This window comes from Sminthopsis crassicaudata, chromosome 2 (genome assembly GCF_048593235.1).
Source record: "Sminthopsis crassicaudata isolate SCR6 chromosome 2, ASM4859323v1, whole genome shotgun sequence".
NCBI lineage: Eukaryota > Metazoa > Chordata > Mammalia > Dasyuromorphia > Dasyuridae > Sminthopsis > Sminthopsis crassicaudata.
Genome location: NC_133618.1, coordinates 376,472,473 through 376,492,975, shown reverse-complemented (window position 1 = coordinate 376,492,975; position 20,503 = coordinate 376,472,473). Strand labels below are relative to the sequence as shown.

Genomic DNA, 20,503 nt, shown 5'->3' with positions numbered 1-20,503 from the left:
TGTGAGGCCAAATTGTTAGTACTACAAATCTGTAATCATCGGTTTTCTTTCTTTGCCATATCTCATAGAAATCCAGTCACCAAACACCGAACATAAAGAATTTCCTTCCATTCCATATCTCCAGCAAGTAGCTATGGCAATTAACTCATTGTGCTAATAAAACTCTGATTCCGTCCTAATCAAAACACAAGATGGTCATTAAGCCATATTCTTTCACTCAGATGCACATTGCCAGACTTCCTATTGCTCCAGTGGGGATGTTGTATCATTCCCCTTACTCCCAGCAGACCACCTTTGTTGATATTTACTCTCAAAATACAGCTATTAACATGATCAGGAGGGTTCCTACTTTTATTTTTAAGCGGAAATAAGCTCCACAGGGGTACTCTTCTTTCTCAGGTTCACATCTCATCCTTTCACTGTTTATTCACATCAGAAGTGATACTTTTTTATTAAAGCTTTTTATTTTCAAAACATATGCATGGATAATTTTTCAACATTGACCCTTACAAAATCTTGTATTCCAATTTTCCCCCCTTCTCTCCATCTCTTCCCCTAGATGGCAAGTAATCCAATATATATTAAACAGATGCAGTTCTTCTATATATATTTTTACAATTATCTTGCTGCATAAGAAAAATCAGATCAAAAAGGGAAAAATAAGAAAGAAAATAAAATGCAAGTAAACAACAACAAAAGGAATGAAAATGCTATGTTGTGATCCATACTCAGTTCCCACAGTCCTGTCTCTGAGTGTAAATGGTTCTCTTCATCACGAGATCATTGGAACTGGCCTGAATCATCTCATTGTTGAAAAGAGCCACGTCCATCAGAGTTGATCATTGTATAATCTTGTTGTTGCTGTGTACAATGATCTCCTGATTCTGCTCATTTCACTTAGCATCAATTCATGTAGGTCTCTCCAAGCCTCTTTGAAATCATCCTGTTGTTCATTTCTTATATAATAATAATATTCCATAACATTCAGATACCATAACTTCTTCAGACATTCCCCAACTGATGGACATCTATTTAGTTTCCAGTTTCTTGCCAAGACAAGATACATTTAGAGCAAAAATCTTATTATAAGATCTTACTATAATGTAGTTTTAACAGTTTTAACACATGAAAAAAAATGCTCCTCTTGGATTTGCCTAGAGTGCTCAAATCCATTAATTCTTCACTTGTGAATTATGAAGAATTCTCCATAATACCCTATTTTAGAAAATACCATTATCTAAACAAGTTCTGGGGAAAACAAAGCTCTACTCAGAAGCAGATAGTTTTATATTTTTGTAGGATTAGAATGCTTAAAGTTCTCAGATTATGAGGTCTATTTTTCTTTTCATTTCTTTTTTAGTGAGAAGCCATTTGTTTAGTTATAGTGAATGTGCTTTCAAGTGACTTCACGGAAAATTGAGAGTGTTTCAAATGTTGAGTGCTTCATTAAACAATCTACTCGTCTTCCTCCAGTGATGCATAATGACAAAGGTGACCCTGAGTTCTCCAAAACTATGCCAGGGGAATGCAAATGCTGGCAGGTCTTACCAAGCTGGAAAGACTTTGAAACTGTGCCAGCTGAGGGATGGTGTCTATTGTCTGAGATCCAAGCCTGGCCAAGTTAAAAGTGGATAATCCTTTTAAACTCTCAAAAACTATCCACTAAGTTGTTGGAAAGTTCCAGTCTCTGATAGTGAAGAGCTTGTCCACGCTGATGAAATCACAGATAATTGAAGAATTAAATAAGATTAACCTGCTAAATAATGTTTCATTGAACAATTTATAGTTATTACAACACATTTGCTAAAACAAAGCAATATAGTATTGCAATGTATAGAAATATAAAAGATATCTCCACTGTTGATATGTTTTGAAGGTAGCTTTGGGTTTTTAATGGCACAGTACAAGCTCTAGTAGGTTCTATCAAGATGCAAAGTCTTCAAATATGTATTCTTGGTCTAAGAATCAGGCTGGCTGAGTTCAGAAAAACTCATCACTACAATAGGCACTGAGTACACCAATTTATCACACATGACAATTTACAAGCTACTACTAACATATAAAGAGAGGTTGAAAAAGATAAAGAGGAATATGGGAAGTAAAATGGATAATTTTGATCATGTTAAATTTAAAAGGTCTTGCACAACTGAAGCCAATAAATTCAAGATTAGAAGTAATGCAAGGAACTGAAAAGAAAATTTACAGCAAGTGCCTCTGATAAAGGCCTCATTTCTCAAATATATAGGAAACTGAGTCAGATTTATAAAAATTAGAATCATTCCCCAATTGATAGTCAAAGGATATGAATAGGTAGTATTCAGATAAAGAAATCAAAGCTATCTATAGTCACATGAAAAAATGCGCTAAATCACTACTGATTAGCAAAAGACAAATTAAAACAACTCTGAGGTACCATCTCAGATCTATTAGATTAATATGACAGAAAAGGAAAATGACAAATTTTGGAGGGGATATGGAAAAATTGAGACATGTAAACACTGTTGGTAGAGTTTGAACTGATCCAAAATGAATCCATTCTGGAAAACAGTTTGGAACTTTGTCCAGAGAATTTTAAAATCATAATACTCTTTGACACAACAATTCTACTACAAGGCCTATATCCCAAAGAGATTTTTTTTAAAAAAGGAAAAGAACCTATGTGTACAAAAAATATTTATAGCAACTCTGTGTGGTATCAATGAATTGAAAATTGAAGGGATGCAGATCAATTGGGGAATGGTTGAACAACTTGTGGCATGTAATTGTGATATAAAAAATAATGAACAGGATGGTTTCAGAAAAACATGAACTGATGATGCACAGTGAAGTAAGCAGAACCAGAAAAGCATTATACATGTTAACAGTGATGTTATAGTGATGATCAAATGCAAAAGATTTATAGTTCCTCTGATCAATATAATGATCTAACACAATTCTGAAGAGTTTATGATGAAAAATGCTATTTGCCGTTAAAGAGAGAACTAATTAACTGTGATGTAGACTTTTTTTATTTTTCTTTCTTGTAACATGAGTGTATGGAAATACATTTTGTATAATTTCATATGTATAATTGGTATATTGCTTGTCTTCTCAATAGGTGGGGAAGGATAGAAGGGAGAGAAAGAACTTGGTATATGGTGCTAAATGGTTCAGTGGATGGAGCACCCCCCCTGAAGTCAGGAGGACCATAGAAGGCCAATCAACAAAATAAATAGACGTCCTGAATAAATAATCATTTTAAAGATCTCTATTAATGAACAAAGAATTCATATCAATAGAATAAGTCAACAAGCATTTATTATGCCAAGAATTCTTAAATTTAGGAGCTACAAAGGAAAAACAAAATAAGCTCTGCCTTCAGGGAACTTACATTATAGTAAGAAAAACAACATGTGCACTTCTAGATATATACAAAACCCGTTCAAAAAGCCTTTAAATTTTAATATTGTATATTTATTATTAAAATAATAATTCATTTTATTCCATTGCCTCTGTGATTTCATTGGTGTGAATATTCTTCTAAATGATGTAAAATGCAATTATCCATGTCTACTCATCCTATTTAATTCTTATCTGTGTATATATACAAATTTGCCACACTAGTTTAGATAGTAATGTCTAAGTTGATACAAATTAGTTCATCTTTTATTATGTCACTTCATTGGTCACTGGGATAAAGATCTTATATTTAGAATAAAAACAAGTAAGTTACTGTTTGTAGACTTTCTAAAAACTGTAGGATTCTTAGCGTTTTTTGCTATCTTACTGCTAAAATGAAAGAGGACCACAGAAGGCTGAAAGCTAGTTTATATTTTTTTCATTTGTTTCATGGGTCGCCACAGCCAAAAATGTATCAAGTGATAAGTAGATTTCACTACTAATAAGCCAATGGAATGGGATGAGGTTATGGTGAAATATGAGGGGAATCTTTGCATCAATAGCTGCAGTATTGGTCCCAACCCAAACCTGAATTACAACAGCTCAGTGGCAGCTGTGTCTTAAGTCATAGAAATACCAACAGCAATCGCAATGGCCACTACGTTAGTCTTCTAGATGAGAAGATTCAGCCATGAATATGACTATGCTGTCCTGGTCTAATTACCAACTGAGCTTGTGAAGTCATGGAGTTTAGGGTTTCAGTGACAATACTATACTGCAAGTCAATCTACAAATGACAGGAGACAAAGCAGGAAAAGAAAGGCTGGCCTTCCTCTTCAGTAAAGGGGGCTGAGCAATGTACACTCCCGGTAGGCAAAAGGATTAATCTTTGCTATCCACCATTTCTAGATCATGTTCCCTGTCACTGTATTATAAGGAACATTGAATCTTTCCATATGCCTTAAAAATTAGTACATTCTTTTTTACTTATTCATTCAAGTGGACAGCCTTCTGATAAGTCTGTTTTTATTACCTAAACTGGGCCTCAGATGGTAGACATAATCTGAGCTCAAAGCCTTTCCGGCATGGATCATTCACTTAACAGAGATTATGTTTCATGGCCAAGCTTTCAAGATCCCAAGATCCCACAGGGAGGTACATAGGTAGAACTTTGTGGAGGAAAATATTTCTTATTTCTAAATATATGTGTGATATATGTATGTGTTTACATATCACATATACATATATTTAATACTACAGTAATACACTATATACTTTCAAGTTGTCATCTGCAAGTAAAAATTCAAATAGGATTTCATAATATTAGGGTATGAATCAAAAAAGTCTAAAAAAAAAACCACCCACCTTCCCAAAAAGCTCATTTTGTTGGTATTTTTAAAATCAATCATTTGGAGCTTTCAAATAAGTAACATTTAAAAAATTGGTCATTAATTCATCAGATTATCTATTGAGTAAAATGTGCCTACTGAGAAAGTACCTGCCAGACACTCAGATAATAAATACTAGACAGGCATATATATTTAAATGGTTATGTTTTGAGAATAACTTTATCAATTACTTAATTTTTATTTTCCTATGCCTGTTTTAAATGTAGATTCCAGAACAATTTGGTCCAATAAGAACAGTAGCTGAGGGAAAAGGTGATGTTGTCTTGATTGGCACTACTAGGAACTTTGTTTTACAAGGCACTCTGTCTGGGGACTTTAATCCAATTACCCAGGTAAGTTTCAACTGGGGGTAAGTCAACCAAAATTGTATTATTTTAAGTTGTAATAGAATATATTATAAAGCAGTATGCTATAGTGGTAAATCACTAACCTGGAAATTAGAAAGTTCAAGTCCTAGTCCCAACTCTGGCCTCCTAACTTGCTGTGATTTGGCAGTTAATCTGACTTATAAAATGAATAGATTAAATTACTTGATCTCTGAGGTCCCTTTCTGTGCCAAGATTCTGAGTGTAGAGAGAGTAAAGCTTCCTAGGTGTTACTATAATGGTCTATTTAGGTTTAGGAGTTATTCCAAACTCCACTCTTACCTTTCCAGTACATCTTTCATATATTGCCTGAATGATCCCCTTTTAATCCATGAATTTGTTCATATTACTTCCTTTAAAAAGTCATCAGTGACTTCCTATAATTTTTACTTCTCAGATGAAACTCAGGTGACCAGAGCAAGGAATGGTATACTATTTTAGATAAGTTTAAGCCTTTTTAAATATACTATTTATTCCTGCTAAAATGAACAACTCTCTGGCCCCCCAAATACAAGCTGTGTTTATATGTCTTTTCTCAGGATATTTACTTTATCTAGAATGTTCTCCTTCACCTTCTATAGAATTCCTACCATCTTTTAGCTCAAATCAAATGTCATTTGTTCTATGATGTTTTCTCTTATCCCCTCCTGCAACATCTCTTAAATTCTCTAATGTGCTTATTAATATGTCATTTTAGATATCAATCATCTATGTTGATGTCTTTTCCCTCTACTAGACTGTAAGCTTTGTTAATCCAGGGAGCACTCTTTATCTAAACTTAAAATATCCTCTGTGGATTAACAATGGGTTCATAACATATTTTTGTTGCTGTCCACTATTTCAGGTAATAACTATTTCTACTACCTGGCTCATAGGGGTTGTTATAAGAAAAACACAATAGAAATATAAGATATGACTAGTTTATAGAATGTAAACTAAAAATGGAAATTATGAAAGAAACAAACTGAGAAGAATAAATGCAAATTGTGCCATCAAACCATAATTAATGATATACTAAAACTATACTTTTGATTTTAATATTTTAGAAAACAATTTCTTTTCCTCTTTATTTTTTGTAGGGCCACACTGATGAACTTTGGGGGCTAGCCATCCATTCTTCTAAATCTCAATTCTTGACATGTGGACATGACAAACATGTTACACTCTGGGATGCAATAACTCATCAGCCTATCTGGAGTAAAATAATAGAGGTAAATGCCTGCATAAAGCTAGTATTTTGTTTTGTTTTATATATGCATACATTACAAATATATTGTAATATAGTAATTTTCTTAAATAATTTTACATGAAAGCAAAAGTGATTATAAACAAGCTTTCATACAGTGAATTTCTTTTAGAAATTTCATAATGACCTTGAGTCAAGCATTTTCTGTTTTATAATTTGAAGGCTTATTTTTGAGCTTTCAGTCAGGTAATTTATTAGATGCCCCCTGAATTATACTTTTCAAGAAAATATGCTAGCTATCAAGTTCCACAACTAAAATTTGACAATAGACCAAGGACTTTAAAATGGCTAAAATAATGTAGAGATAATTATTAAAAATCTATATTGCTCTGCAGATCTTTACCCCAACTCCTGATCTTACAGATAAGACTCAGATCTACAAAATCAAATTCTGTTGGTAAGGGGGCAGGTAGGTGGCGCAGTGGATAGAGCACCAGCCCTGAAGTCAGGGGGACCTGAGTTCAAATCTGTCCTCAGACACTTAATACTTCCTAGCTGTGAGACCCTGGCCAAGTCACTTAACCCCAGTTGCCTCAGCAAAAAGAAAAAAATTCTATTGGAAATTCTTTAATGTCACTGATTCAAGCACCTACTAATGTGTTCTCTACTCTCCCTGCTCCAGTTCAGTTATCCAGTCATAAGTAGATTATAGAAAGGACTACGGAATGGAAGATCAGGTGGTATAGCCATACCCCCAATATCTGTAGCATACTCTTGCATAAATACATAGATCTCAAGTAAAAGTGGACTAAAGCTTACAAAGCACATGTGAAGGAATAGCTCACAGCTCCTGGTTTCTGTAATCTCTTCATTCCATTTAGGTGGTACTCAAGAAGTTCCATTTAAGCATGGTGAACCTATTTTTATCTCTCCTTGGTTCTTGATACAAATGCTGATATTTATTGATTGGAAGATGCAGCTAGGATGGTGATGGGAAAATGGGAAGCTCCAAATTCTTTAGGGCCTTAAAGCTTACAAAGTTCTCCTTTGGCCATAACTGAAAAAAGGGAAAAGAAGCAGACTTAATCCAGAGCCAAAGTCAAGGCCTCTCTCTTCCCCTCTTTCACCCAAGCAATTGATTCTCAGGAGACTTAGTTGAATTCTAGGTTGGCTCTAACCTCTCAAATGAATCCAGTTATAACAAACTTGAAAATTTATAGGGATTTGGCCAAGTTTCATCAGCCTGTTCAGGCACTATTCTTGTGCAGTATCATTTCATACTGCAGGTTCAAAGATTTTTTGTACTTAAGTAAAGAGTTTTAAACTGGTACCCAAGAACTTGAAGGATATATGTGATTCTGAGAATGTTTTCATCAGACTACCAAAGGGATTCATAACAAAAATATTAAGAACCTTTCCCTAAAACTTATGATTAATTGATTTATTTCGCTTTATTCTCAGATAGTTAAGGTTTCAAGGTTAAAATAAAGTGAGATTATTTCAGCCTCACCTTTATATCTAAAGGTATCTTTAAATGGGTTAACTTAAACTTAAAACCAAGGTAAAAAAAAAGTAAAATTCTACTTTTAGCTCCAGTGTTTCATAAAATCACAGAATTTCAGAATTTGAAGGGATCTGAATGTCTCATCTACACCTTAAAAGGAATACTCTTAATTACATTAACTAGATAAGCTGTCATCCAGCCTTTGCATAAAGACCTCAAATAAGGAAGTCTTCAAATATGATGTTGAAAGTTAATGATATCTGTATATTCTTCCAACTTCATGTGGGTAAAGTCTTCATGGGTGATTTAAATGACTAAATTTAAATTACATATCAGAATACTAAAAGATATGCTAAAAGATACTATATATCTTTCTACTTGAAAGTCTTCATAACATAGCATTGTTATTGGAATCAAACGTTCTAGGTTTATGTTTCAACTCTGTACTTATTAGGTATATGATTGTGGCAAGTCATCCCACTTTCATGAGCCTCACTTTCCTGATCTATAAAGTGGGGCAATTATCTCAGGTAATGGTTGTAAAGAGGGTTTTACAAATTCTAATTTTTTAAGTAATACTTTTTTTTGATACTGGATAATACATATTCATTGATAAAGCAATAGAACAATATACAGATTCTACATCAAATTGCCACTAGGGGGAAAAAAGGCATGGTTTTAAGAAAAGAATTACTGTTACCCCTTAAAAATAGAAGTATAAGGATAAAAATATAGCGGTTCTTACATAAAGAACACCTTTCCATCTCTAACACCTGGTACAATATTTTGAATATAATAGTATATAAGCATTAAATGAATGAATAATAATAGTTCACCTTTATAAACAACTTTGAATATTCAGAAAGAATTTTCCTTACAACAGGCCTGTGAGATCCCAGTTTTACAGATGAGGAAATTGAGGCTGATAGAGTTAACCTAGCTTTACATGTCATAAATTTCAGAGCATGATCCCAGTCAAATTAATAGATGATTATGTTTTTTTAAATTAATGTCCATGTCAGTAGTAGTGCTAGGCAAGCTTCCTCTTGCTACAGTATCTATTCCTATTCCATCATTAATACTTTCCTCTTTATGTTTTTCTTATGTTTACTTCACAAATCTTATCCCTCATACCTTTTCTGTCTATCTATTTCTCCCTACTTATGGGGTCTCTACCCCAATTTGGGCCCTTGGCATTATTACCTATATTATTATAGCTTCCTACTTGATCCTCCTGCCTCAACTATTTCTGCTTTCTTCAATCCATTCTTCATAGAGTTGCCAAAATGATTTCTAAATTAGATCTAACCATATCACATCTTTGCTTAAGAAGGTATAAAATCTACTTTTTGCCTCTAAGTTAAATACAGACTCCAGTGAAGGAAGGCCCTGATGATAGAGCTCTAGTTTTTCTTTTGAAGTTTATTGCACATAACTTTCCCTTATGCACTCTTATGTGCCAACAAAACTGGCTTACCTAATGCATCTTAACTTGGAGGGCATCTGTCCTCTCCTTCCTCAAATTCACCTACTCAAATCCCTGGTTCCCATCAAGGATCAGCTCACATGCCATATCCTTAGTAGCCTGATCTTCCCCCAGAAGTAGAATATAAATTCCTTAGGGACAAAGAGTATTGCAGTTAGTCTTTGTATCTCTAGATCTTACCATAATGACTTACTGATAACAGATCTTTAATAAATATCTGTTGAATGGAATGGACTCTAAGCAAGTCACTTAACTACTCTGTACACTTATTTCTTATGTGTAAAATAGGATTAATAATATTTATATTAACAATCTTATTACAAGATTGATGTGAGAAAAGTGTTATAGATGTAGACATATTTAGTTGTTTTTGTTGATGCTACTGCATTGAAGCAGTGGGAGAAAAGACAAACAAAATGACTATAGAGTTTGTTGTGGCAGACAATAAAGCAAAATCATAATACAGATAATGCTGTGTTGCTTTTCCTTGTGATTTAGGATAAGGGGGCAGTAGACCCCATCCATTCATTCACTTATTTACTTTTTCACTCCTGGTCTCTAAGACTAGGCCTGGTCTTCCTACTTCTAGAGAAATTAAATCTTTTTAGACCTAGTTGTACCCCAGACTCTCAATAAGTCAAGCTGTCCCTGCTTCCTCAATAGTCGGGCTTCTAGGGATCTCATCTTCAGATTGAGTTTGATAAAATAGGAGCTCCACGCCATGCTGACACCAGGGGCCTTAAACTACAACTGTATTTTAAGCATAGTCAAAAACAACAAAATCCATGTCTTGGTTCCATTTTTACTCTTATTGTGTTCTTTCAGTTCACCTTTCACTTCTGCATATTTGCATTCCCAATCATTTGTCCTTTCTTTTGTTGCCACCATGAATTCAAGTTTTTCTATTCTGCCAATTATTTCTGCCATGCAGGTCATAAATTCTGTTCTCATAATTCTCATTTCTCTTTTAAAGCAGTAACAATGTATTGTGGTTACATACTATCCTTAAAATCCACATAGTACCCTGTCTCATCAGGTATTAAATCAATTTCCTTTGTTTTGCAATATTTGTTCATCGATACCTAAAATTAATTACTAGTTTGGAGGACTTATTTTCTTCTCTGTTGATTTACCTGCTTATGCTCAAGATATTAGAATTTTCTTCCTCCCAAGAGCATTGGTCATTTCAATCCTTTTTTTCCCCCTTATTTTCCCCTTTTACATTCTGATTTACTCCTTTCTAATTGTGGTTTCCTGGGTGCAGAATCTCAAGGCCTCTCAGCCTTTCCCTTAGGCAATTCATGATTCACCACCTGCCCAGCTCTCTGTAGCAAATGACTTTTTGGGAAAGGGAACAGTCCCCAACTGAATGCTAAGCATTTTACCTTCCAGCTTAATAAAGGGCATGCACACATACCTCCTTCTCTTTCTCTCCACACATGACATCCTGCCCCATTCTCTGTTTCTCAGTTCCATGGCACAGAAATACAGAATGTTGTCATATTGCTACCTTCAAACCTGAACAAATTTCTTCCATTTGGATTTTAGCTCTCCATGGTATTGGATGAGGGGTTCATTGTGTGGATTTGAACTCTGTTCTGTTACAAATCCAAACACACTTTCTGCCCTTTTCCTTTTGCTTTGCTCTTTATCTGCAGAGCTCTAGTATAATATAGAACATTGCCATAGCACTTTTACAACCTCAGCAAATTTCTGCAGCATGGTGTTTGTATCTCCAAGTGAGATCATGTTGTGGGGATCTATAACAAACCAGTGGGTCAAGTTAGCTAGTATAGCCTTGCTATTGAGAGCTGAGCATGGTGGACAGTAGGGGAAGGGGTATTCAGTGAACACAAGTTGGGTTGTCAGTTTGTGAAGTTTTTACCTTGATTGTTAGTATCTTAGACTATGGAGACAGGTGAGGTTGCTTTATCTCTGCAGCACAATTTCTATTTTTTGAGAGGTTTGAGAGGTTGCGAAGATACGAGAAAATATTTAGATCTCCATCTTGTTGGTCATATAATCTGGAAGTTTTCCCTTATTATCAATTCATTTGCCCATTCCTATCCAAGTATATAATTTATGACAATGATATGATTATAACCTCCAAGAAAACACTATATAAGAATGAAAAGTCTCATTCTGATCTTTTAGTTTCACAGCAAGGTCAGTTTGACAGTACTGCAGAGTATGAAATGGGATGATGCTAGTTTGGGAAGTGGTAGGTTAGGGCCAGATTGTGAAAGACTACATAGCTAAACAAAAGTGTTTATGTTTATCTCTGAAGTATCAACTAGTCTACTCAGTCATTTTCCCTATAAAGAAAATATCCCAAACAGTATATAATAATAATTTTTATTTCCAGGCAGTTAAGTAGAAACTTATATTTGAAAAGGATACCATTTAGTATATTGATTTAACAAAATTTTTTCAATATAGAGATTTCCATTCTACTGTTGAAGATATAACCTGAATCTGATGTATGAAGAAACCTTAAAGCAGGGGTTCTCAAATTACGGGGCCCACGGGCCAGATGCAGCTTGCTGAGGATGTTTATGCGGCCTACCGGGTTATGGCAAATGGGCTGAGGGGTGGAGACAGAGTGTGAGTTTTTGTTTTTACTATAGTCTGGCCCTCCAACAGTCTGAGGGGCAGTTAACTGGCCCCCTATTTATAAAGTTTGAGGACCACTGCCTTAAAGACTAATGAATCATAGATCATTTTCAAAGAAAAATTAAATCTCCTTAAATAAAAATATCCTCAAAAACATCCTTCCAGCTTTTATGTGAAAATCTCTATTGAATAGAAAATTACTACCTTTAGAAAGAGTCAGCTTCACTTTTACATAACTCAAGATTGTTAGGAAGTTTTCCTACTATGATTTTATGTTATTTTGGAGTTTCTAGCACCTTTGTACTTTATTCCTGCAGCTAAAGAGCCTTTCTTAAGGCAATCCAGAGATGTGCCAACATATTGAGAATACTTAGCTGGCCTCAAAGAACCTTCTCCCATCCTTCATAAGGCAGCTGTGGATAGATTTCAGAAAATCTAAAAGTTGGAAGTAAAAAAAATAATAATAAATTATATCATTATTTTAACAAATCTCTAACTGAAATGTATCATTTCTTTTCATTATGAATGTAGGCAACAAATCACAATAGTATTAGTATTACTTATACTTTTTCACCATTAGAAATCACAGATATTTTTCATATCATATAACATATGTGGCAGATATTTTGAAATATTTAAATTATTGTAGTCTTCCTCTCTATAGACTATATTTAAATATAATCAGTATCCTTTGTAATCCTGTGTATTTTGTTTTTATGTAATTTTTAAAAAATTATTTGGAGAAGGGATCCATAGATTTTATCAAACTTTAAAAAGAGTCCATGATACATATAAGGTTAAGAACCTCTGCATTATATTATTCAGAGATGGAAGGCAATATATGCCTGATTGACCAGATGACATCCTGTTTGAGCCAGCAGCCCATGGTCTCAGTTTCTCTCAGGAGCATGCTTCTTTCCTGAGAGGCAGCAGTATCAATATTGACCACCAGATGGTACTCAGCTTACAAAAGTTTCGGGTGTTTGCCATTGTAACCAAGCCCACACTTCAGAGTTGGTAAGCAATTTATATTAACTTCCATTATCTGGATCCAAAATCAATCTAGAGTCACATTGTATATCATCCAATTTTTTTTCCAATATGAACATCTAAGTTACCATTGTCTTTCTAGACTCAAAAGGAATGACCAAAAAACAAAAAAATTAGGGGATGAAAAGGAACATCATTCATAATACTAAAATATGAAATCTACTCTCTCTACATAGTTCACGAACCCCACCTCCCCACTTTGTTTGGGCTTCCCTCTTTGTTATCACAGCCCTCTGAATTCAGAGATGTAATCAGTCAATCCACAATCATTTATTGAATACCTACTATTGTGTTCCAGAAACTCTGCTAAACAAAAGAGATACAAAAAGAAAGCTTTTGGTCAATCAAAGAAAACAACTTGTACATAAATAAATATGAACAAAATATATACAAAACAAATTTATGGTAATTTGTGGGAAGAAGACATTAGCAGTTGTGAGGATCAGGAAGGATTTCATATAAAAGATAACATTGGAGTTGTGTTATGAAGAAAACAAGGGATACTGGGAGGAAGAAGTGAATAGGGAATTTATACTCACAGGGTGATCTGCTAGTGAGAAGAAACAAAAACAGCAAGACCAGACTGACTGAACTGTACGATATGGAAGGAAGAGTAATGTTAGGTTGGGAAGATAAGCTAGGGTCTGATTGTGAAAGTCTTTAGCTAACAAAGTTTGTATTTACCTCTAAAGGCAATAGGAAACCATGGAAGTTTTATGAGTAGAGGACTGAAATGATAAGACTTATACTTTAGAAAATCACTTTAGGGAGTAGGTAACCAAGATGGCAGCATAACATTAAAGTTAAACGGTAAGAAATAGATTGGGAAAATGAGCAAACAATTAAAAAAAAAAAGAATCTGACCTTAGAAAGTTACTCTAGTGACAGGAAGGTCAAAACACAAATTCAGAAAACAACACAGTCAAAATAGCTACATATGCAACATAGCCTCAAAGAGATATGAATAGGTCTCATACCCAAAAAAAGAATTCATGAAAGAGCTCAAAAGAGATTTTTAAAATAGGAAAAGAGAAGTAGAAGAAAAATGAGAAAAGAAATGAGAGTAATGCAAGAAAATCATGAAAAAAAGAATCAACATCTTGGTAAATGAGGCACACACACACAAAAAAAAAGTATATAATACTGTAAAAAAAAAAAAATAGACTAAAAGGTAAAAGATGTACAAGAATCCCCTGAAGGAAAGAATTTCTTTAAAAGTAGAATTGACTGCATAAAAAGAAGCTCACTAAAAAAAATAATTCCTTAAAAATTAGAATTGTTCAACTAGAATCTAATGACTCTGTGAGACATAAATAATAAAACAAAGTCAAAAGAATGAAAAGAAGAAGAAAATGTGAAATATCTCAATGGAAAAAGAATTAACCTGAAAAATAGATTAAGGAGAGATAATTTAAGAATCATCCCAAAAAAAGAGAACCTAGAAATCATATTTCAAGAAATTATCAAGGAAAATTGTCCAGCTATCCTACAACCAAAAGATAAAATAGAAATTGACAGAATCCACCATTCACTTCATGAAAGAGATCCTATAATGAAAACTCCTAGGAATATTATAACCACTTTCCAGAGTTCCCAAGACAAGGAGAAAATATTGCAAACAGTCAGAAAGAAACATTTCAAATATCATGGAGCCACTGTCAGTATCACATAAGATTTAGAAGCTTCTATATGAAAAGATCAGAAGATGTGGAATATGTTATTTTAAAGGATGAAGGAGCTAGGACTACAAACAAGAATTCCTTCCCAGCAAAACTGAGTATAATCCTAGGTATAAATCTAGGGGGTGGGTGAAATCAATATTTAATAAAAATAGAGGAGTTTCAACTATTTCTATTGAAATTGTTTGTTTTGAAAAGACCAGAGCTGAATAGAAAAATTAACTTTAAAATATAAGACTCAAGAGAAGCATAAAAGATAAAATAAGGTTAAATTGTTTATATTCCTATATAGGAAGATGATACTTTTAATTCCTAAGAATTTTACCATTATTAGACTTGTTAGAAGGAATATACATATAGAGAGGACCTGAATGTGAGTTGATTATGATGGGATGATATCTAAAAAAAATTAAGATGTGATAAAGAGGGATGTACTGGTAATGAGGGAAAGGAAAGGGGGAACCCCATTTCTCAGCGCATAGATAGTAAGATAATCCCATGAGACACAGTGTCCCCTGTAAATGAATTTACAGGCCCGAAAACCTAGATTGATAAATAAAAGGTTTATAGTAGAAATTTAGAAGTAAAGCTCAGTTAGAAAGACGCCAGGGCCAAAGATGGCTGCTGGGCGGGCAGGAACCCTTACATGGCTGGAAGGATACCATGTGTTGGCAGGAGGGCTCCTGCAAAGAGGGAGTTCTGGCTCACATCTTTTATACCTAGAAGATGGGTGGAACCCAAGTTCTTGGCGGGCTTTTCAGTTAGCTCAGATCAGGTGAGGGCTGGGGGAAGCTGAGCTAAAAGTGGGGCTGGGCCCAGATATTCAAATGGGTTCTTTTGACCAGGATTTGTGAATCAAGGTCAGCCATGGGCAGTCAGAGAGGACTCTTAATGGGACTTCAATCCCCATCACTGGGAAAAGATAGAAGAGAAGGATAGAATGGGGTAAATTATCTTACATAAAAGAGCTTATACAGTGAGGGGAACATTCCAGGTTGGGTGGGAAATGAAGTAGCAGACAACATTTGAACCTTCCTCTCTCATGGGAATCTGCCCAAAGAAGGTATAACATACTTAATTTGATATAGAAAGCTATCTTACTTTATAGGAAAGTATGAGGGAAAAGAGATAATTGGGGGGAGAGAGCATTATTTAAAGGTGGTGGTGGTCAGAAGCAAAACACTTTTGAAGAGGGACAAAGTGAAAGGAAAGAGAGAAGGATAAACAAGGAGGGAAATAAGATAGAAGGAAACTGTAAATATATATGTGTGTGTGTGTATCAAGTTTCTCTAATAAAAGCCTTGTTTTTCAAATATATAAAGCACTGACTCAAATTAATAAATGGTTTAAGTATAAGAAGTTTTCAGATGAAGAAATCAAAGCTATCTATAGTCAAATGAAAAAATGTTTTAAATCACTACTGAGTAGAGAAAGACAAATTAAAATAGCCTGGGGTACCACTTCAGAGTAGTCATTTTAGCTAATATTATGAAAAGCAAAATGACAAATGTGATAGGAATGTGGGAAATCTGGCTCATTATAAAGCACTGTATGGAACTGTGAACTAATCTAACCATTCTGGAGAGCAGTTTGGAACTATGGCCAAAGGATTACTGGGCAAATCCTTTGACCCAGAAATATCACTGTATCCTAAAATCCTGTATCCCAAAAAGATTTTTTTTAAATAAAAGGAAAAGGACCTATATGTACAAAAATATTTATAGCCGCTCTTTATGTGGTGGGAAAGTATTGGAAATTGAAGGGTTGCCAATCATTTGAAGAATGATTGAACAAGTTATGGTATGTAATTTTGATAGAATACTAATGTATTATAAAAAATGATGAGCAGAATGCTTTCAGGAAACATGAAAGGAAAAATTTACATGAACTGATACAAAATGAAGTGAGTAGAACCAGAACAGTGTACACAGTAACAGCAATAATATATGATGATCAACTGTGAAAGATTTAATTATCTCAGCAATACAATGATATGAGTGAATTACAAAGGATTTTTAATGAAAAATGCTATCTACCTTCAGAGAAAAAACTGATAGTATCTGAATGCAGATTGAAGCATTTCTTTTTTCTTTTTCTTTTTTTTTGGTCTGTGTTTTCTTTCATGATATAACTAATACAGAAATATGTTTTGCTTGATTGTACAGATATAACCTTTATCAAATTGCTTGCCTTCTCAGTGAGGAGGAAGTAGAGGGAAAGAATTTAGAAATCAAAATGGTTTAACTTGAATATTTAAAATTATTTTATATGTAATTTTAAAAATAAAATATATTTTTAAAAATTTTAAATCACTTTAAGTAATTGTTTGGAAGACAGGAGTAGGTGGAGACTTGTGGCAGGAAAACCAATTAGTAAAGTATTGCAATGGTCTAGGTGTGAAGTGATAATTTATCCTGAGCAAGATAAACTGGAAAAGAAATAACAGGCACCATTTCTACTCTTCTCTCAAGCTTTTCACTTGTCTTGAGATGAGAATCATTATTTCAACACTGACCGCCATTTATCCAGTACTAGTCATGTCTCTGTGCTTCCCTTGTGATCCTGCTCAGTAGCCATATAATCCCATCATTTTCATGACCTCTAGAAAGTTCCAAAATATGATCAGCACAAGGAAAAACGAAATCCAATCATAGATGCTTCAAAGCACAGATCATGGCTTATCCTATTCTATCATGCAGCTTCCCACCCCAGACTACATTCAGGGCAATACTGGAAACATTATTCACTCTGTGCTTTAGAAAAAAAATCTTAGTATTCTAATTTCTGGTGCATCTTGGTATCACAAAATATATTATGTATGAATTCCTCTGGAATCTTCCTAGAAACTGGCATCTCTATAGAAACAATAAAGGCTTTTATATAAAAACCACTGGCTATATTCACATTAAAATTAAATCTATCTCTTAGCACCTATACCCATTGGTCCTAGTACTATCACTAAGATCCAGAGGAAAAATGTGGCTTTGACAAGGTCACCCTTGTCATCATTGCCAGAGTCAGAATTAGAAAACAGAAATCCCAACTCCCTCCCAGTCAGGAATTTTTCCTTCCATATCCCATTGTTTCTTTCTGAAATGTGATATCACTCTAAATGAGTAAGAATTTTTTTTCTCTTTGAAAGTATTTTATTATAGGATTATCTTAAGGCAATAGACTCTTGTTTTTATTTGTTTAATAGAAATAAATTTTTCTGGCTATTAATTTATACCTCTTTTGACATATTTTAGGATCCAGCACAATCTTCTGGTTTTCATCCTTCAGGGTCTGTAATTGCAATTGGAACACTAACTGGAAGGTAAGATTAATGAGTGCTTTTCTTTGTGTTTCAGTAGCTCACTGAAAATCATATTTCTCCCAGAGACATAGTCCAGTTGCATACTGGACTGCATTTTTTGAGAGTCTGTTAGCTTTACCAGGAACTAAGTACAAACTCACAAGCAAAGTTCAGCATTCATAATTAACTTTTTTTTTGTTACTTTCTTACAAACCAGATATGTTTTGTGTTTATTTTTTCTGCCAGAATAGAAAATTTTGGATTTGATTTTATGAAAATCAAAAAATGTTGAAGAAATATTGACCAATTGACCAAACATAAAGAGCATTGTCTCGAAAATGGAATCTGATAAGCTCAACACAATGTTTTGTTCGACTATTTATCACATGCCTATGATTAGACTTTGAGTGTACTTTCCAGTAGCTAACTAACTAAGGCTAATCTTGCCTGATTAACATTTTTCAATAATCAGTGGTCTATATATACTAGTATATAATGAAGACAAAGAAGGAAAATGGGGCTTAGAATTGAATACAGAAAACTTAAATAAATTCCCTTAAACCTAGACCTTCTCTTTCAAATTGGATCAGTAGCAAAATAAAGGAGCATCTACTCAGCAAAACTGAGTATAATATTCAGGGGAGAGGGGGAAATCAATGAGAGCTGAATAGAAAATTTAATTTTCAAACATAAGAATCAAGAGAAGCATACATAAAAAGTTAAACAAGAAAGAGAAAGCATCCCTTCCTTTGGTTCCTAGCCTCTGTGTTGGTTTAAGGATATAACAGAAGTCAATATATTAGTATTTTAAATGGGTTGCTAGAATCAGCTTTACTCTTTCTGTTCAGGTTTTTAAAATACTGAAAGTTAGAGAGTTTGTTTAAGGTTAAATGGTTGTTATAAATAAACAGTGTCAAAAAATAATAGCTCATAGGATTTAGAGCTGGGCAGGGACCTTAGAGATTATTTACTTTAATAATTGGCAGAATTTTTCTTTAAATGAAAAAAAAGAATGAATCAAATTTAGCTTCCTACTTTTAATTTCTGCATTTGGCAGCAAACACTTCTCTAAATGGCACTGTTGATCACCATTCCTTCTTGGATACTGTCTCCTCTTTGTTTTATTTAACACTGCTCTCTCCTGATTCTACCTTCTACATAAGTTTTCTTCTTCTTAGTCTCCTTGACTGGGTTTTCATCCTTGCCATACCCTGGCCATAACTGGGTATGCTACTAAAGGCCTGTCTTCAGTTTTCTCTCTATACTATCTAATGGTTGTCTCAGAATCTCCCATCTGCTCAATTAGCTCTACATAGATGATTCCCAAATCTAACTATCCAACTTTTATCTCTTTCCCAAGTTCTAGTTCTGCATTACAAACTATTCTAAACATTTCAGACTTGATATGTTCCATAGGCTTCTCAAATTTAATACGTCCCAAACAGAACTTATTACCTTAACCACAAACCCTCTCATTTCCTGAACTTTCTAATTGATGTTGAAGGTACCTCTATCTTCCCAGATAGATGAATAGAGATAGAGATAGATATAATCAGCTCTTGGTTAAGTCACTTCCTCTTTAGGGCCTCTTCTAACCCTGGACAATTCCTTTCTAGTTCCTCTCATAGACACGAGATATTCCAATATAAAAAATTATGGGGGGAAGTCCCTAAGTGAATTGTTCATTGCACAAGTAGCATGTATATATCTTATATGAACATAATTATTAACATATTCCTCATTATAATGTGAACTCCTTTAGCTTAGGGATCATGTTTTGGCCTTTATTTGTATCTCTAGGGCTTAACACTGTGCTTGACAATTAATAAGGACATAATAATTACTTGGTGACTGACTAAATTAGCAGCCATACTAAGGAAGAATTGGAGGCAGGGGATAAACAAATATTTTGTTTCCATGTGAGATTATTGAAGGAGAGTTGGACATAGATTGGGGTAGGAGAGGGAGGAACAAGCTGCTGCAAATGACATGATTATCAATCTAAGAATAAAAGACAATCTAAATCAATCAGAGGCAAATTTGACCAACCATCTTAATTACAAATGTGGGCACTTTGATCTAAGAAAACAAAGTTCATTGTGGGCAGGACCCAAAGATGACTTCTCATTGCTTTCTTGTTTAATACAGTGAAATTCTCATATATGACATGTACTAGTAAAGTTTTCCTTGCTTCTCATGAGGTCTATACAATGAATTGTTGAAGAAGCAAGATACTGCCCATTATCTCTGCATTCTTTTAACATTGCAACTGATTGAGGCAGCTAAGGAAGGAGAAAAGACGGGGACAAGATCTCCTGAACTCATACACATGGCTAACTTTCGTCCTTTCCCAATGGAGAAAAAGGCCTTGATTAAACACTGAAAATATTCCTGGAGCCTAAGAATTCATTGCTCTCATAGATGTCCATTAGCTTATGACAAGGTTCAAAGCAAAACAAAGAGGAGAATTTGTTCCTAACTTGACTTTGTGTCTGATTTAACTTTTAACTTTTTAACTAATTAGACAGTTGAGCCAAT

The 20,503-nt window shown here is 34.1% G+C and overlaps 1 protein-coding gene across 7 annotated transcripts in view; it reads left to right on the top strand.

Annotated features, from left to right (window-relative positions):
- Positions 1 to 20,503, top strand: part of EML1 (EMAP like 1) — a 268,952-nt gene that overhangs the window by 230,169 nt on the left and 18,280 nt on the right. For all 7 annotated transcript variants that reach the window (XR_012486612.1, XM_074291318.1, XM_074291317.1 and 4 more), the window contains 3 exons: positions 4,994 to 5,119; positions 6,232 to 6,363; positions 17,919 to 17,986. Coding sequence is in view for 6 of the 7 variants with exons in the window: in XM_074291318.1 (XP_074147419.1) it covers positions 4,994 to 5,119; positions 6,232 to 6,363; positions 17,919 to 17,986 (326 nt within the window). In the remaining variant the exon portion in view is untranslated. The remainder of the gene's footprint in view (positions 1 to 4,993; positions 5,120 to 6,231; positions 6,364 to 17,918; positions 17,987 to 20,503) is intronic.